Below are 19,527 nucleotides of genomic sequence, written 5' to 3'. Positions count from 1 at the left end.
ACTTTCATCTGTGTGCTCCAATTTCTTTTCTTTTCCTTTGGGTAGGAGAAAAAGAGGTTCTAAATCTTCATGGACTATTGAAGTGCCTTATTTTAACACATAAAACAGCAGCAACACTCTATGAAAAGAACTGTAAAGTAAAAAATTACTGGCACGCCTTTTTTCGGCCAGCAGTACTTGGATTTATTAGTAGCAAGGTTCAAAGGTCAAAACCAAGAAAATGCCGGACACTTGGCAGGAGGGGCTCGCCCAGCCAGGGCTCACATGACGGCTGCTGATAGGAAAACGCTCAAAAAGAAGGGGGTAGGGCTGGGTCTCTGCCCACTTTTCTTTCTTTATGGCAACATTTGATTTTCACTGAAAAAGAAAAAGAGAAGTTAAGATTTGTACAACTCTCAAAGGGGTCTAAAATAAATAAATCCCCCCCAGGCTGACAGAGCAGAGAGGAGGGCCCACTGGACTGTCCTTGCAAAACAAAAAAAAGCAGAGTGCATTTTAACATAAGACTCTGAGGCGATTTTTAATGAAGACAGCTTAATCCCTAAACAGTTCAACATTTTTTTTTCTGCCACTATATTTACTAAATTAAACACTTCTGACCACAGTGCACACCATTTTTAGTTCTCAGTTTGTCTAAATATTTATTTATATGGAGATAGTATATTGTCTTATAAGTCATTTAGTGTTGCTAAATTCCTAGAAGGTGGATCAAAACAGTGACAATTTAGTATTTCAAGCTATAAATCAATTCATTACTAACAGCAAGTTTTGTGTGTGTGTGTGTGTGTGTGTGTGTGTGTTTTAAAGAAAATCTTTTATTTAGAACAGGCACGGCATTTAATTTCATTACACATACATTTTCCATGTCTCCATAAATGTTATGTTAGAGTTCTTAAAACGCATCCTTCCTTATGTATGCGATTCTACATGTGATTCAGAATGATGAGCAAAATTTGTCATGATTAATGTTAGCACTCTGTTGACATGAGACGGGAACGAAATAGCCCATAGCTAGATTTAAAGCTGAATTGATGGCACCATTCTGCTTGAGCACATTAGCTGCAATTACCTGCACCACTCAGTCTGAGCCACTAGATGGTGTAAAAAAATAAATTAAAACAGTAACATTTCATCCCAATACCACAAAAATCTAACTAGGGCTCTCAGAAAGGTTCAGCAAACTTCCAGTCACACAGCAGTGCTAGTAATCTCTGGCACACAGCACTGCTCATACTTAGATCAAGACACAAAATGTTTTTTTAAAAAATGTTTTCACTAAAGTCTTGAGTTCTTCATTGGCAGTTAATACCAACCATTCAAAACTGCAGACATCATTCACATATAAAATGCATTTGCGGTATTAACATATAGTCTATGTTTGGGTAAGATTGAGAACACAGGAAGACCAAGCCAGTACAAGACAGAGTCTCCAGAGGGTCTGTGCCAGCTCGCCCAAAGCAAGGTGGGGAAGCAGCAGAGCAACCTGCCAGCAGCCAGCCATGCGAGCCTTTCCCGTCCCGAGGCTCCAAACCCCAACAGTGCCCTCTCCTCTCACCTCACCAAGATCCGCCCCATGGCAGGGTTCACACACAAATTACAGCTTTCAGAACTCCAGTAGCACGATCCATAGCTACGATTATACTGGCTTCATGTATTTTCTTTTCTTTTCTTTTTTTCATTATTGTTTTATCTTATTTGAAAGGTAGAGAGACAGAAATTTTCCATCTGCCACACATGTCCACAACAGCCAGGACTGGGCCAGTCTGAAATCAACAGTGAGGAATTCACCCAGGGCCTCCCACGTGGGTAACAGGGACTGAACGACCAGGAACATCACCTGTCGTCTCAGAGTTTATGGCAGCAGGAAGTTAAAATCAGAAGGGCAGTAGGACTCAAAGCGAGGCACCTGATCCGGGAGGTGAGCTTCCCAAACAGCGTCCTGACCGCTGTGCCAGCTGTCCACCCTCGATTATGTTCTGAATTTCATGTAAACAGAAGATGACTTTCTAAAGAGGCAAAGGCAGACACACCTCTCTCAACAGTCAGCTGACTGCTGGGGGCTGGTGCACCAGGCAGGCTGTTAGAAGAGTCTAAGAACAGGCCGCCAGGGCTGTTAGCTTGTTTTTGTTAGGTTTATAATAAGGGCTTTTGGTTTGTTTCTGCAAGAAGAGTATAGCTCTGCATGCCACCTACCCTCAGTCTGCAGCTCCAAAACAGGGCCAATGAACCTCTTCCTTTTATACCCAGTCGCAATGAAGTAAATTCAACAATGATTCCAAGAAAGTTTCTTAGCAAAAACTTGAAATGAATCAATTTTACTTCCATAAAAACGAAAGCTGCTGTTTTAACTCAGGATAAGTTAATGTTCAATACTGCATTCATTCCTTTCGGATTCTTGGTGACAAGCCTGCTTTGTAATAGCTTCAAATTCAACAGAAAAGAAGGGAGGTGGGGCAGGAGGAAGCAAAGAAGAGGCAAGACAGGAAATAGAGGGAGAAGCACCAACTGTGAACTGAGCGCCCAATTCAAGTTCTGACTCCGGCATTTTCTTGAGTCAAGTCCCTTTTTGTGAAAACCCAAGCATAAATGTTCGTTGTGATGATCCCTGAATCCAGCGTCAGGATTTTACGCACCACGACTTAATCCTAAACGCACACGTGTGGAACAAGTCATAGCATCTCTGAGAAGTTCAAAGTGTTTCTGTGACCGAGAAAGCACCTTAAACTCCTAGACTTATGAGTTATTTAAATATAAATAGGGAAATGTTAAATACTACGAAACAAACATAATTTGTTGCTAAAATAACACAGGGTGATTTTAGTTTTTTTTAATGTCTGTATTCCAGTAAGGAAAGTTAAAACATAAAACTTATAGCAGGCTGCACCAACTATCAGAAGTGTAGCTGCAGTAAGAAACTTGTCTTTTTGATTTAAAGACAGAGAATGCAGTATCTGAAGCCACACAGACATTTTTATACAGGTATATAAAGATGATCTCATGGCAGCATACTTGGCCACTGTGCTTACAAATACATTATGTTAAAATTTAAAAAAAATTACCCCAACCTGTTTGAATATAAAAGCATTGCTTTTAAATTGTCGGAACACCAAAGGCATTTATATAAAGATGAAACACTTGTTCTATAAACACAGCTTCTAGTAGTGAATGGCACAAAAAAAATCAGAATAATCACACAGAAGAATAAAAAGGAAGAGGAAAGAAAAACATAATAAACAGCCTGATACCTTACAATGTTAACTTTCACGTAAGTACATTGTTTCTGGAGAAGGCTGCAGGTGGATATGAGCCAAGGGCCCAAGTGATAGCTAAACACTGGGGAGCTGAATCCTGCTATCTGATTGTGTTTAGAATGTGATTATATTTCACTTGACAAAATAATTAATTATTGGAAGTTCCCAATTGTTAACAAGGACCTACAAGAATTCCAACTGGCACCGTTCCCTCGTGCTGCAGTCCCCAGAGCGTGGACCTCGCGCCCTGTGTTTCTCCTTCCGGGGCACCTTCTTACCTTGCTCAGGATGTAGATCACATCACCACGCTTAAATGACAGCTCGTCAGCCAGCGCTCCTGTGCAGTCCCACAAACCCTGATAAAAATTAGCATAATCAGTGCTTTTATCTCCTAGGAAAAGAGAAAGACAAGGCGAGGGGTTAGAACTTTCATACAGGAGAGCTCTATATTAAAACGAACGAACAGAAATTAAAGGACCTTTCTAGATCACCAAATGAGCCTAGACAATTCCATCCTGCAGCCTTTCCTGTGTTCACGCAAGAATCCCGTTTCTTCCTGTCATCTAGTTAAGACTGCTTTCCAGGAGATCTGATGGGGCACACCTTCCTTTTTCTTAGGCCTTCCATCTAAACCCTGCACTTGCAGTGCGCTGTCATCAAACCAGCACCCACAAACTGCTTTCCTACTCAAGCCCTGTGGCAGTGTGTTTTGGAAATGAAGCCAGCCATGCCGTTTAATGAGGACTCCTCCCTGAGACATGATAGACCCTGTGAAATAACCATCCCGCAGGAAGCGGAATAGCAATCACAGGGTTAAGCTGCAAATACAAAACAAAAATGAAGGAACCAAATTAGGGGGAAAAAGGAAATCCTAACACCTCCAGCGAGTTCCGGAAGGGGCGTAAAGCAGAAATGATGCGAAGGGTAACTGCAGTTCTTTTCTTTGGGGGCATCTGGAGTCAAAGCTCCTCCAAGTTACCTCTAAAACCTTTTAGCAACTTTGAAATAGCCTGTGCTGAAGCCGCATTTTTCGGCAGCTTTTTGTCAGCCCCAGTTTGGAACATTAGGCTCTGAATAAACATGCAACATACACTGGCGTTATCAGCTCATCCTTCTAACAGCATAAGCACAATGGATGCGATGTGTTCAAACTGCCATACAGACCATTAACTGATTGATTATTTAGCGCTCCTCGCTCTGTAATACCACAATAAACTCGGTAATAAATGCTTTGTCACTTATACACTGTGGGGCTCCTGAAACACAGCTCACAGAGTTAAACACACTGGCTGCTTTTGTTACCCTGAGAACTGTTTCCTGTTTTTAATTTCATGATAATTGAGTTTTGATGAGTTAACGCAAAAAGAATGCAAGTTGTATCAATAAGATGTCCGTGTATTCACCAGCCAGGCAGAACACATCGTGCTGACGGCTGCCGTAGCAGGGATGTCATGGGTGAGGTCTCAGGGACGCCGTGGGGACACATGCGGTCCCCTCAGTTTGGCTGCACGGCTCTCAGCCAGCAGGTTTCTTGACAGGCCTGACACAACGGGTCACGCTGGGATGCCATCAGCGTGTTCGTCTTCCTTCACATGGCTTGTGATTTACACAAAGGGTTAAGTTTATTAGAAAATGTTCAAAGTCTTTTTAATAGCTGAAATGGTGGGTAAAGTTAAAAAAAAAAGAGAGAGAGAGACTCTGAATAACACAGGATCTGAATATTTAGAAAGTTGGGTGCTACTTTTCCATCATGCTTTTGATTATAAACAACGCTAGGAAAGACAGAGCCTGGCAGTTTTCCCACTGTACTTTCTCTTCTGGTTTTCTAAGAATTCAAAAACAGAGAGGAGAAAGGGAGAGGTTAGGAGAAGAAAGGAGGCCGATGGGGAAAGGACACCTTCCTGACTGCCTCACACCAGTACTGGACAACCAGCAGGACGCACACGTGCCTGGGGTCCCAACCAAGAACTACAAGGCTTCCTTGCATCTGTGTCGCCCACAGCAGATGTTCTATAAATAGACACTAGAGGGCACTCTGGCTGGCCAGATCACTAAACATTGTTGAAAAAAAATTTTTTTTAGAAAAAAAAAATCACTTAATAATAAAGTGACTGATTTCCTTTAAAAACCACTTATTTAGACAAATAGGGATTTAGAAGTTGAAACATTCTAGTCAGATTAAATCAACTGCTAAATGGGTCAAATGTTGTGCCCCATGCAGTCTGTCAGTGTCAGTTTAAAAGTCAAGGAATTAGAGCAAAGAGAGGGTGACATCATTTCACATGCAAGGCCCTCCCCCACGGTAACTGGCCAGGAGGTAAACCGATCTAAAAGGCTGCTTCCTCTTGCCAGAGTTCCTGTGTGTTCCCCATGCTGTTCGGCCTCAGGCTGGGTCCAAGAGGGCGAGAGGGACAAAAGTTGGGCTGGAAACTGGAGCAGAGGTTCTGGCTTCCCCATGGGGTCCCCAAAAGTCCACCCCAGCTATCCAGGGCATTCTTGTCATTTGTAGCTACTCTTACCACCATTTTTCATTCAAAAGAAGATAAAAAGAAAATGAGGAAGAAAAAAACTATGCAGTGTTTCCCTAGCATATAATCCTTCCCACTTTGGGGTCTCTCTTCCCCTCGATGCGCTTGGTGAAACTCCCATTAACACTAATGGGAGTTACAGGAGCCCAGGAGGGGACGAGAGACCCCCACTGTGTACAAGATGCATCTCTCCCTAGATGTGCACCATGAACATTTCATTAAATCTCACTGCTGTAAAGAGGCAGCCGAACCAGCGACACGGCAATCCTGGGAACGAGACGCACCGTCAACTGTGCTTTCCATAAACCTGATGATGAGGTTACCCAAAGACTAACCTCATTTCTGTGTCCCGTAGGTGAGCGCTGTTAAAGAACAATTCTTTTATGTCACATGCCTACACGTACGTGCAATTTCCTATTCTGTCTTACGCAGCATGCAATGCAATGTGGGTTATAAAGCAGAAAAATCTCAACTCGGCAGTCCATGCTGATTAGCCTGGGTCTCCTTAGAAAGCCAATGTTGAAATTCTTGACATGAAATCTGGAGCTAAACATCCATAGAGCTGTCTTGTTCCTGAGGGAGGAGGAGGCTACTGTGGTTTGTGTTCTCAATTTTGAGTATAGTGAAACACATCTCCAAAATGAAACACAGATAAGACCTCAAAAGCATATGAAGTCAACAAAAGCTATGTTCACCTCACACTGAACAATCAGCCATGTGGGATATGCATTTTTTAAGTAGAGCATGGCGTCCTACATCCTAAGATACAAATCATGTGTGTCTTGTTGTTTATGATGTAGATTAATTTCCCTAGTTTATCCATACCATGATTTATATTTTCAGAACTGTAGAAAAAAAGGGGGGGAATCACATTTACCTTATTGTATATTTCTTGTCCTGAGAGGCATGCGTGATAAAAGAAAATAAAAAAAAATAAACTGTGGAGTCCATGAAGGATTTAAACAATATAATCATTCCTTTTTAAAAAACTTGGTAATGCTAATAGGATTATTTATAATGGACAAAGTAAACAGAATCAGAGGTGCTCTTGCAAAGAAAGAAAACAGTTTTAAAAATATGATGAAAACAGATGAGATATACAACAACAAGATGATGGGGAATCCTTCCCTAGATGCTATAGGTTTACAAATTAGATAAGAAGCACATTCTATGATGTTCAAAAAAAGTCACATGAGTTTATTACCTACAAATGCATCGGTATCTGTTTGGACATGAAGGAATGTTTTAAGAAACACAAGATTCATTTTGTTTTGCTTGCAAAATTTATGTGAGAGCAGTCTGTGCTTTTTTTTTTTGAAACCAGTCAATGTGAAAAACACAGAACATTCTTGAGTAAGGTTAGAAGTTCATGACATGTGATGCTCAGCAAAATAGCAGTATGCTTGTCAACTCGCTGCTCTGGGGGGGGCAAACAAACTTCCAGTCTGTGGCGGCCTAGGAAGAGCAAAGGCCACTGCTATGCAGGAGCATTAGAACTGTTGCTTGAAAAGAATTTCATGACACTAAAGATAAGAATGATTGCAGTGCTTTACGGAGACTGCATGAAAAGTCACAGCTACTCATTGCATTCCTTTGAGCACAACCAATACGGTTTTTGTTTTTTTCCCCTACCCTCAAAGGCAAAGATTCAGTAGATGGTTATTTTCGAAAGGTTTTTGAAAAATACAAACACTTTAAGCCAAAATAGCTGTATCCGTGGCAGTGATATCTGTAAGTGTCTACTTTTTATAATGGCATTGAGATGTTTAAGCAAAGAAAGCTGCAGGCTTTGGGGAGACGCTGCTGAGCCGCCACCCAGCAGGCTCCAGAGCTAGCCAGCTCGCTCTGCGGCTTGAGAGCTGCGCTTTCCCGGCCGCCGTCTACTGACTCCCGCCTCGCTTCCTCTCTGCAAACAGCAAACCCAAACCTTTGCTCCTGCCTTCCTGTCCAGGCCCAGAGTCAGGCCTCTGCTTCCTTTCCACATGTCACAGTAGGAAGGACTCTGGAAAGCGACTTCCTGCACACACACTGCTGTCCACCCTGCCTCTGACAGCAGGCAAGAGTGATGGATGGACGTATCTGAGGGGGGAAGGTGACCCCAGCTCCAGCCCCTTCAGGACAAGGGATGATACGGCAGACCTTGGCCCAGCTGACACGCGGCTGTGAAGAGGTGTAAAGTCCTGATAAGAAGGCAGTCCTTCTCCTCTTTCTGTGTAAAATAATTGCCGGTTATCAAAACTGACCTCATTCTTGCACTGCGGATAGGGTTTATCTCTTGCTATTTGGAAACAACAACATGCCAGAAAAGTTGTCCCTATGTGTGCTGGCATACATGGCATGTGCAGTTATTTTTCCAGTCCTGGTGGTAATTAGTACTTGGGGCTAGGCCACTGGTGTCCTTTTCCAATTTTTAAGTTGCTGTCGCTGGACTCTGGCATTTCCTCCCCAATTCATTTGCTTTCCCTGTTAATCATATGCAATGAAGATATGCATGGCCAACATTTAAACAGGCTGTGGATCAATTAGCGGTCTTAAGTTTATCTGATTTTTATCAAAGAAGACAGAGCTGTGGGTCGATTGTCAGAACCCGTGTCAAGTTGACCTTTTCAGAGATGTCTACATTGCCAGTCCCCTGGGCAACTTGTTGTCCCCTGTTAGTCTCTGAATGGCAGAAGTCTGTTGTGCTCAAGCACAAAGTATACACAGATGTCTATATTACATTCTTATAGGTCTGACAGCAACTGCATGTTGTATCTATAAACTGTCCTTTAGCTGTGACACTTTCTCAATGATGATAAGCTAATTTATGCAACTAAATCTCCTTCGTGCAGAAATGAAAGCTAATTGAGTCATTACAAAGTAATTCAGGAAGGAATACCTTGTATAAATTGGCTTACTTTATAAATCCTTCTCAAGTGGTTTTCATGCATCCTAAATGGGACAAAGCAGCTGAGCAGCCCTCAGGTGCCCCGACTGAACCGGGCCTGCGGCAGCAGGGCCCTGCGTAGGCAGCTTTAGAATGCTGAGAAAGTAGCTTCCATAGGAACCCAAGACGGCTCTTCCAGGACGCCTCCCCTGCGGTTACCTGAACCGAGCTGGACACTGTCCTGACTGGGCCTCCTTTCTTCTGTCTTCACTGGAGTGGCATCCTCTTCCTCTTCTGCAAACAAACAAGATAGATCAATGACACGCTGGGTGGCTTCCTCTGGGACCACACCATAGCACTCACCCACTCTCAGAGCAAAACTACAAGCTCAGAATGGTGCGTCTTCAACAAATGAAACCACGGTCCCTTTTCAATAACCCAACACGGAACAAGTAAACTGCTGGCTATTTCTAAATAGCAACCTCACCCGTGGAATGGGTCGAATTTAAGAAATGTACTAGCGTGCAGCACAACTCATCTAGAAGGACTTTCACCCTAGTCAAATAATACCCAGGCTTATACCAACATATCACACCAAGAATTGGGGCGGGGTCTCATAGACAAAAATCAAGGTCTCCAAAATACTAACACAGCAAGGGAAGAATATATAAAATACAGTTCACCTGTAAGTCGTTCATTTTTTATTATCTATAATTCCTCAATTCTTATTCTACAGATGAGTAAACTGAGACTTAAGACTGTAATTTCTGAAGTGTGTCGTTCCAGCTCAGGTTCCTGATTGTCAGTGTACTTTAGCCTGCAAATCGTCACTGCTTTACCTACATCTTGTCTCCATTCCCCCATCCTACTCCTTCTGCAAGCTACGGGAATGCATGCGACCAAACTACACAAGACATATTTTAAACAAAGTCAATAGACTACTTAAAATTTCTTCAAAATATGACTACATTACCACTTCCCCAACTAAGGGTTTACTTAGGTCCAATTTATAGATACTTATGGTGGGACATACATATAAATATCACGCTGGAGAAAACCTGGGTTCAAAAAGAATCATAATTTCCAAAAAAAAAAAAAAGTCCACAATTTTACATAAGCAAAGGTGCGATGTGTAGAACAGGCACAGTGACATTCTTTTGGACTAAAGCACCCGGTATTCCGAGGGGAGGGGCAGGAAGAGTGACGTCAGCAGTCAGGGCCAGCAGCGGCTCCAGAGCCAGGAAGACCTCGTCCTGGACCTTGAGGAGATGTATACTGGGTGACCAGTAAGAGCCCTCGGAGGCCTGAGCAGAGAAACAGGGCCCCAAATCTCTGCTTTAGCAAGGGTTCTTTGACCCCATTGTTTCAGACTGACCGGCAGACAGACAGGCAGACCACTCGCAAGCCTCGATAATGGGGAAGGAAACCCTAAACACTGGGGCAGAGGAAACGGGAACAGAGGTGGTGAAGAGAGGTGAAGGAAATCGCCTCGATAAGCTTTGTGCATGAGCTGTGGAGGGAACAGAACAGCCAAGAATGAGTCAGAGTATGGGCTTAGTTAGCTGACAAATGGGTCTATGGTTCCTAATAAAATAATATCCCACATAGAAATGGATGTATCATCACCAACAGGATAACCAAGAGAAGCTTGTGGAAGGAATACCAGGAGTTATTTCTACTAGGAAGGACTCCATGTGTTGGTGGGGCAGTCCCAACAGAACGCCCAGGCGCAGAGGAAGGGCTGGCAGAGGGGTGCACTGCGGCTGCTGGGTGAGCAGGCCCTTGCAAGCACTGAGTGGTGAGAAAAAAACACTGACATCAAGCTGTTGAGTTACCGTATCTACCACATCAACGCCCATTTAAACCCATCATCAAACTGCCAATATAATGAAGAGCTGGAAATATTCTACAGTGTTATATATATTGAGTCCAACACGGGCAATTTAATATGGCCCAAATGATAATTAATGAATAGAACCCCAATTACAAAATTCTAACACCAAGTCCCATCTCTTTAACCACAGTTACCACACTAATGCAAACCTAAAGATTTAGCTACCATCATAAATGGATTGGGCATTTTCATATAAATTTTAAATATGGAAGAGACAACCTATTCATTTTATAGACTGTTAATTCTCCAAAACGTAGAGGAGAAACTTTTCCTAACTGTTCACACTTTCTCTTTCCCTAGCACGCAATCCTCTGCCAAGCTGGTTATAAACTCAATGCTAAGGAGCAAATAAAAAAGGGTTAATTGCCCCTGTCCTAAATCCGAAGCCATAATCCCATCAACATAGCAAGTAAGCACTGCTGGAGAATTTTAATAAGAGAATGTAGGTAGGATTTAAGCTCAGTAACCACAATCAGCACCAAAGTATAAAAATGGGGCCCACTGTGATGGCTCAACTGGCTGATCCTTTTCCTGAAAGCATAGGGATTTGATATGGACACCAGTTTGTGTTCGGGCTGCTCCACTTCCCAGCCAGCTCCCTGCTTGTGACCTGAGAAAGCAGAAGAGGATGGCCGAAACCCTTGGGATCCTGCACCTGCAAAGGAGACCTAGAAGAAGTTCCTGACTTCTGGTTTCTGATTGGCTTAGCTTTGACTGTTGCAGCCATTTGGGGACTGAACCAGTGGATGAAAGGTCATTTTCTCTGTCTCTCCTTCTCTCTGTAAATCTTCCTTTACCTTTACAATAAAAATAAATATTTTTAATAAAAATATGAATATGAAAAAATAAGTAAAAATAAGAATATGAATCCTAAAAAGCCAAGAAACTGCTCCTTGCCTAAGTTATCAGTGAATCTGTAAGAATTTATTACCAAAACTAAATGCCTGTTTTGTGTTAGAGATTATATATGGGAGTCAAAAAACTCTGTTTAAAAAGTACACTCTTAGATGACCAGAATAATGGCATTTAAAACATTTACTTAAATATATCAATATTTCTGCTAGTTATTCAAACTGAAATTCACAGTAGATGCCATTTAACAGATAGTAGTTTAGAAGTCACAACACTCATTAACAACACTCCTTTTTCCATTTCAAACCAAATAGTGTTATTCGTAGGCCCAAGTTTATGTATTCCACACATCAATTTTTCTTACAATTCATTTTATCTTGTATAACAACACAAACAATTCCCACAGAAAAGCCAACACAATCAAACTTGGTGTGTGCTTCTAAATCCCAAGGGGAAGAAAACTCAGACAGAATGTTGACTGGAACCTGGACAAAGACGTTTAATAAATCCCATGTGAAGAAATGAAACTTCAAAAACAATGAAAGTAAATCCTAACATATTCATTTATAACAACAAACTTTATGACACCACTGAAAAGAAAATATGTAAAGACAAGTAACCAAAATTCTAGGCAATAATCACCTTCATAACAGAGTAGAAAAAAATACGCTCACATGTTGTTTCATTTAGGCTTATATCAAACATATTTTATTTTGGTGCCGAGGCACAATGTCATTATACAATACTAATTAATACCTCAAATAGTCAATGTTTGTGGGTTAATATAATCCATTCAACATTTTAATAACAGTAAACAAAAACAGCTCAGCTATGCAGTAAAATCCATCAAACCACACAGATGGTTGTAAGGTTTTCATTATGTGGTTTCCATAGCAATCATATTGCAAATCTGGAAGCTTCTTGCAAATGAGCAGCTTGTATTTACATGCCTCTCAGCTCCAGCACAAAACTCTTCAACATGTGAAGTTATTATTCCAATCACACATTGCTACAAGAATCATCAGGGGATTTTTTTTTTAATCAGACAAGATGAAAACCCCCGTGAAGTGAAGTAAACGGAGAAAGTAATTCTAACACAGTGTTACAGGTTCACTAAGATAGTCAATGAGTACTGGAAATATTTTGGTGTAAGTCTTCAGAGGGCTTTAACATTAAACCCTGTCAATTTTATGAAACTCCAGTACAATCAGGCCCTGTGCAGTCTAAAACTCATTGCGTTCCATCTCTCCTATGGATAGCTAGCTAACCTGCTTTCCAAGTTGAGCAGATTCCAAGGAATGGCAGGTAATGGAGTCTTCCCAAATCTTTTTAGGAAAATCCATTTGAGGAAACACCGTGGGGAAAAGTCAACACTTTTTTTTTCTCCCCTTTTAGATGAATCAATTTAATTTACAAATTGATCCAATTCCATAGCAGATGAACTATGACCTTAATAAGCACCAGAAAAGTGTCTAGCTAGGTAGTTTTTTCTTTTCTTTTTTTTTTTTTCACTAAATGATCATTTCTGTTCTTATTTTTAGAATGAGCAAGAAGAGTGACAAACAGATGACACATTTAGCTGATGTTGCTTGAGAAAGGCTAAGCAGTTTGTTTGTCCCGAGTCAGAATGCATGATGCTCACACTGCAACTGAGGGCTGATTTTTACCAGGGAGAAGAGAGAGACCCTGCAAGAAAATATCTGACTCATAATCACTCTCTTTTTCATGAAACACCTTCAGAACACAGCCTAAGTTACAAAGTATTTTTTAAAAAACACAAAACACAGAATCAAACGTTATACTGTAAAGTAGATCTTGGCCTAAGCTTCACTGGATTATGTGACAGAATTCAAGCAAAGTTAATATTTATTGCATGAAGGTTCTTACTATATGCACCTAACTCCATTATGTAATTGAATCCTCTTAACAATTACATAAAGTAATAATAAGCACTTTTGTCATCGTCATTTTATGAACACAGAATGAAATTTATGGAGCTTAAATAACTAGTCCAGGTTCGCACACCCAGATAGTATGTGAGGCAAGATTTGACCTTCAGGCCTTATTACTAAGCCATAGCTTTAAGCGGTAGTGTGTCTTCCTTGGTTTTCAGGAACATCTTCCATTTATAGGCAGATTTGCTTTGTTTTGTCATAACGTGGCTGTTCGGGGTAGGTTAGTTTAGTCTGGCAGTTAAGATACCTGCACCTTGTATCCAAGGAACTGGGTTCAATACTTATATCCTGACTCCAGTTTCCTGCTGAGGCAAGAGTGATGGCTCAAGTTATTGGGTTCTTCCACACACCTTGGAAACCTAAACTGAGTTCCCAATTACTGGCTTTGGCTCAAGCCCAATTTTGGACATTGTAGGCAACTGGGGAGTTCTGTCTCTCAAATAAATATATTAGCAAAATGTTTTAAATGTATAGGCCATTGGTGGGCTTGGGTACACTTTCTCTTGGGTGGGCATGCTCTGTGCCAGCATAGCTGTGTCTGGAGTACATCTTAGTTTAGTGCTGCTTTCCAGAAAGAATTGCAACTCAGGATGCCCCATCCAGCTTTACAGCCATCCAGCTTCTTTTCTTTCTCATTTAACTGTGATAATGAGAACACTTCTAAATGGACAGGAACAAGGGAATCCTTCTGTGACAGAAGAACACCTCTCCACAGCTGGGTCATGATTTCCTGCACATGGCCTCTGGGGTTGTGTGGCCCAGAGGCCTCTGAGGAGAAGATGGAACAGATGGCAAAGGGAATCTGGCTGATCCTGGTGCCACAATACAAGCCATCTGGCCTGGTGGCTGAGACGCCAGTCAGGCACTCAGAGCTCACAGAGCAGAGCCTGAGTTGGGTTCCTGGCTCTGGCTCCTGATTTTGGCTTCGTTCTAGAATGAACTCTAGGAGTAGATGGTTCAAGTGGTTGGAATTCTTGACACCCGGATTGAGCTCCACCTCTGAAATCAAAATTTCTCAACAGGGCGTGTTTAGAAGGGAACAGTACAAGGAGGCTCTGCCCCACTGGCATCTCACCCCTCTTTTTCTCCTGAGACCTGCAACAACCTGTAAGGACTGGAGGAAGGTTTGGAAAACTGGAATAGAATCTAAGACATGGGTAGGCAATCCAGAATTAAGATAAGGGAAAGCTGAGTTCTTTAAAGACCATTCAGTTCAGAACCACTGGGCATTTCTAAAGGCTCTTTCAACACTGACATACATGTTATGGCAATAAAATAAATGTTTTTCAGGGCTGGTGTGATGGCTCATTTGATTAATCCTCTGCCTGCAAGCACCAGCATCCCATATGAGTGCCAGTTCATGTCCCAGCTGCTTTGCTTCCCATCAAGCTCCCATAAGGCCTGGGAAATCAGTAGAGGATAGACGAAAGCCTTGGGACCCTGCATCCGTGTGGGATAACTAGAAGAATCTCCTGGCTTCTGGTTTTGGATGGGTTCAATTCTGGCTGTTGCAGTCATTTGGGCACTGAACCAGTGGATGGAAGAGCATTCTCTCTGTCTCTCCTTTTCTCTGTAAATCTGTCTTTCCAATAAAAATAAATAAAACTTAACAAAATATTTTTCTTAAGCTAGAAAACCCATGTCTTTTAACATTACACACATGTATCAAAATGAGCAGAAAGGTTAACAAGACTGAAGGGGCACATTGAGAATCAAGTTCACTCTCAGTAGAAATCAGGCCAAGTGGGCCTATTGTTACAGCAATAGTCAAGTATCCTTGAGTTTCCTACTTCTCAATTACCTGTGGGCCCCTCAAAGAGGCACAATATCTACCCGCAGGACTTGGACTGGGCTGAGAGGACAATGAAATAACAAGACTTCTCAAGGGAGGGGGGGAAAAAACTGAACCAGTATGCAAACTTTGTAACAATTGTGACTTTAGCAACAGAGAAAGGTAACATGATATAAAAGGCAACAAAATAAGCAAAAGTGCAACCACACAACTTCATGTTCAACTTTGACATTCTATTCTTACAAGGCTGAATGTGACAAGGCTACCATTATACTTCAACATGAAAAGGAAATGCTTTTAGAGGTATACTAAATGTCTGTTATAATACTAAAACTAATAATTTAAATACAAACCTTGAAATGTGGAAACAGTGATTTTTTTTCTCACATAGATGTTATGTTAACACCATGTTTGGGAAGTTGAGCAAAAAACCTTAAAAGCCATAACAGAGCTAGTTTGAAAACCAAGTGTGGGGAGGGGGGGAGGTGGAAAGAGGAGAGGAGGGAGTCTTTGAAGAGAAAGGAATCTTAGATAAAATCTCCTTCATTCTCCTCACCCCATAAAAGGCACAGGGAAAGAGAGGTGACAAATGGCAGGACCGAGGTCACCAGGCCCTGCACTGCCTCCACGCAGCACGCCCTGTGGGTGCCTCTGCTACAGGTGCTGGGAGGACTCGTGGATCCCTGAGCAGGGTCATGTAGAAGCAATCCCTGCAGGCAACAATGGCTCAATTGGCCAGATTCTGCCCATCACAAGTGACTTCAAGTGAGAAAATGATCGCTAGACCAACAAGTACTAAATGCGGACTGAAGGAGTGTGGGTTGGGCATTGTGGCATAGCTGCATAGCACACGAAGCTGCCATCTGTACCGTCTGGCATCCCACATGAGTGATGATTTGACTCCTGGCAGCTCCACTTCCCACCCAGCTCCCTGCTAATGGAACTGGGAAGCAGCAGAAGATGGCCCACTGCACCTATGTGGGGGACACAGAAGAAGCTCCTGGGTCCTGGCTTCAGTCTAGCCCAGCCCTAGTTGTTGGGGCCATTTGGGAAAGGTACCAGCAGACGGAAAATCTCTGTCTTTACCACTCCTGCTCTGTAGCTGTGCCTTTCAACAGAAGAAAGAAGTGATGCAGCTTGGCATGTTGGCAGGTGTTTGCACAATAGGTACACTGCTGCCTGGAATACTCATCTCCCATACCAGAGAGCCTGGGGTCAAGTCCCAGATCCACATCTGATCCGAGCTTCCTGCTAATGCACACTGGTAGACAGTGGATCAAGGCTAAGTAGGTGGGTTCTTGCTGCCGCAAGGGTGACCCCGATTGAGTTCCAGGCACTTAGCCCTCACCCGGCCTAGTCCCAGCTGTTAGTGAGCTAGCAGATGGAAGATCTCTCTTTGCCTTTTGAGTAAACAAACAAGCAAGCAAACTACGACTTCTTGGTCCAGTGTATTTCCTCTGGGCAGCCTATAAAGTCCAAATTTTTGGCTTTCCAGTTAAATGTTGTAACAATTTCTTTAATACTAAAACTTCTTTAATCCAAAAAAATCTGGGTTAAATTATTTCTCAAATATAGTAACTTGATCTACCTGGCTTTGGATTTCTGGTACAACAGTAATTCCATTTATGTGAGCTCTGCCTCTCATTTCAGTTGGTTGGTTGGTTTTATTTTTATAAAAGGAGTTTCCACTCACTGTTGAAAGAAAACAGAAATTTGCAAAAAAGAAAAAAAAATTTTAAATCATTCATGATATATTCATGACCATGCTAACAATTAACACGATTGGTACCTCATACTAATTGTAACACTCATTGTAACACCATTTTTATTTGGTTACTGAATTTTCTTGATTCTTATTTTTAATAAAAATATTTCAAAAGCATACGTATTTCATTATCTCCAAGCGCTTATCCAAAATACACAAGAATATCATTGTTAACTGTTTTAAACTCCCTCTTGTAGAAAGCAAAATATTTCATCTCAACTTACATTTTTTGGCTTGCTTTAAACTAGATAAAAATGCTATCTAATGATAAATAAGGTGCTATTAAAATGATTTCATTGTTATGTGGCTGCTTTTGAAGGCTCTAAACTGCCAGCTATACCCTCCAGAAAACCGCAGAGACAGCCCCAAAGTTCATTTGTTACAGCTTTGGGTCGGCTTCCTCTGCCTGCCTCCTGCAAACACAGCCCTCCTCACCATGTGTGGTGCCCCTTCGCCTCATTTCCAAGGGGCCAAAGAGGCGACAGCACAGTCCCCAAGAGGGGCCATCGCCATTAGACTTATTGGCTCCATCTCCCTCACACAGGCAGTGGTTTTCCAGACCCTGGGAAGGGGGTGGAAGGTCCATGAGGTCAAAACTATTTTCATAATAATACTAAGACATTACGTGCCTTTTTCATTGTGGCAACATTTGCACTGATGTTGCGAAGCAATGATGGGTGAAACTGCTGACACCTCGACATAAATCAACATAGTGGCACCAAACTGTCAGTGTGTGTGTGTGTGTGTGTGTGTGTAGTGAGAGAGAGAGAGAAGAGAAGGAGAAGCCAGTTGTTCAATTATTTTCACTCCATATCAACCCTGTGTACATGTCTTGTGATATTCTGGATGACAACATCAGAATACATGAAACACTTCTAATGCATCCCAGCAGAGGCCAGTGCAGCAAGCTGCTTCCCGCCCCCTCCCCGCAACAACACCGTTTTTAATTGCATGACTGACAAACTACAGTCTAGTAGACATTTTCTCAAAAATAAACAAAATCAGCTTATCATTTCAAGGAATACAACAGACGGTGCTTACTGCCAATGACACAACCTGAGCTTTCAAGCAAAAATCAGAATTTTGGAAACTTCTGTCTGCCACTGGGAGCTTCACAGCTCCCCAGTACTTAAAAGACTTTGTTAATGAGAGGTGGGGGGGGTGACAGTAACAAAACGTGGCTTTTGAATCATGTTGTAATTGTGTCTGTTTTTAAGAGTTCTGCCTGAGAGGGTGAAGCAGCATTTTCCAACTGAACGCTGATGTCATAAAATCAAGCACAGGTGGAAGATGTAGTCAGGGTGCGAGGTGAGCCCGCGATCTTAATGTAAGAAGTAGGAAGAGTTCACAGAGACACTGAACTTGTAACTGAACTTGAACCACCACTTCTCCAGTCTGGGGATGACAGCAAGTGCTACCCAGACGTGCAGCTCCCGCCTCATACTACGTGTGGTTTAAAATCCTCTTGGTGGGCAACTCTAGGTCCTTCTGCTTTTCCTACTGTGTACTGCACGAGCCTGAATTGTTTCTATGTTGATTGTACCTGCTAGTCCAGATCATTCTGTGATGATTACTTCACATTCCCAAAGCACACAGTATTAGGACTGAACCACATTACACTTTAGACTCACTGCTCTGTGGGCCCAAATGTCTCTTTGTCCCATTTGCTGTGGAGCCAAGCCTTCCTGGTGCTTATGCAACTAGCTTTCTGGAGCAAGGGGGATATCTTATATTTCATCTCAATAGACTTGACCCATGATTTAAACCCACTGCCAGCAGGCCCATATGTCTCCCTCCAAGGCAACGATAACTATGTTGGTATGATGACAGAGAACAAAGCCCTTAGGCATTCATGCAATAAACACGCTATGGGGGCAGCAGCAGATTCAGCCACCAAGGCTGGGCTATCTACGGAGATGTCTCCAGAATCCTGGCCCCATGGCATGCAGCTGAACAAGCACATGTCTCTTACTTCCTTCAGCCTGCGGGGAGCTTTAGGAATCAGTGCTTCATGCCCTGGACACCAGAAACAGGGGGACACTCTTTGTGCCCTCATGTTTGTAACTTGACTGGGGTCCTCTTCCAAGTTCTCACACAATCTAGAGACTTCGGAATGCTCTGTCGTGGATCAGATGCCCTCTTCAGGACCAATGCAGCCAATCCGCCTGCTGCTGGGGCTCAGGCTGTGGCGGGCTCACCTCAAGAACCCTCCCGAGGGACAGCCCTCACCAGCAGGCACTCGTCTCATGAAGGTTCCACCCCCAAAGGGGAGGTGTGGGGCCAACAAGCAGCTGAGGTGAGGCTGTACTGCTGCCCTCTGCCTCCATTCAGCACAGCCCTGAAAAGCAGCTCTGGCCTAGTTTCACCTTCAGGCCACTATGCCTCCCAAGGCCACTCACCCATAAGTCTCCCCACACTTCTACAACTAGCTTGGAGTCTATGCCAGGGAGCCCATATAAGATACTGTAACCTGAGGCTGCAGTGGTGGCATAACAAGCTAATCCTCCACACGCAGTGCCAACATCCCATATCGGTACCAGTTCGTGTCCCACATGCTCCACTTCTGGTCCAGCTCCCTGCTTGTGGTTTGGGAAAGCAGCAGAGAATGGCTCAGGTCCTTGAGC

The 19,527-nt window shown here is 42.7% G+C and overlaps 1 protein-coding gene across 2 annotated transcripts in view; it reads right to left on the bottom strand.

Annotated features, from left to right (window-relative positions):
- The window catches only part of SKAP2 (src kinase associated phosphoprotein 2), a 145,709-nt gene that overhangs the window by 10,156 nt on the left and 116,026 nt on the right, over positions 1-19,527 (bottom strand). For both annotated transcript variants that reach the window (XM_058678013.1, XM_004582427.3), the window contains exons 10-11: positions 8,865-8,939; positions 3,530-3,642 (exon numbers count right to left, since the gene is read on the bottom strand). In XM_058678013.1, the coding sequence (XP_058533996.1) occupies positions 3,530-3,642; positions 8,865-8,939 (188 nt within the window). The remainder of the gene's footprint in view (positions 1-3,529; positions 3,643-8,864; positions 8,940-19,527) is intronic.

Source organism: Ochotona princeps, chromosome 20 (assembly GCF_030435755.1).
Source record: "Ochotona princeps isolate mOchPri1 chromosome 20, mOchPri1.hap1, whole genome shotgun sequence".
NCBI lineage: Eukaryota > Metazoa > Chordata > Mammalia > Lagomorpha > Ochotonidae > Ochotona > Ochotona princeps.
This window is presented reverse-complemented; position numbering and strand designations above follow the sequence as displayed.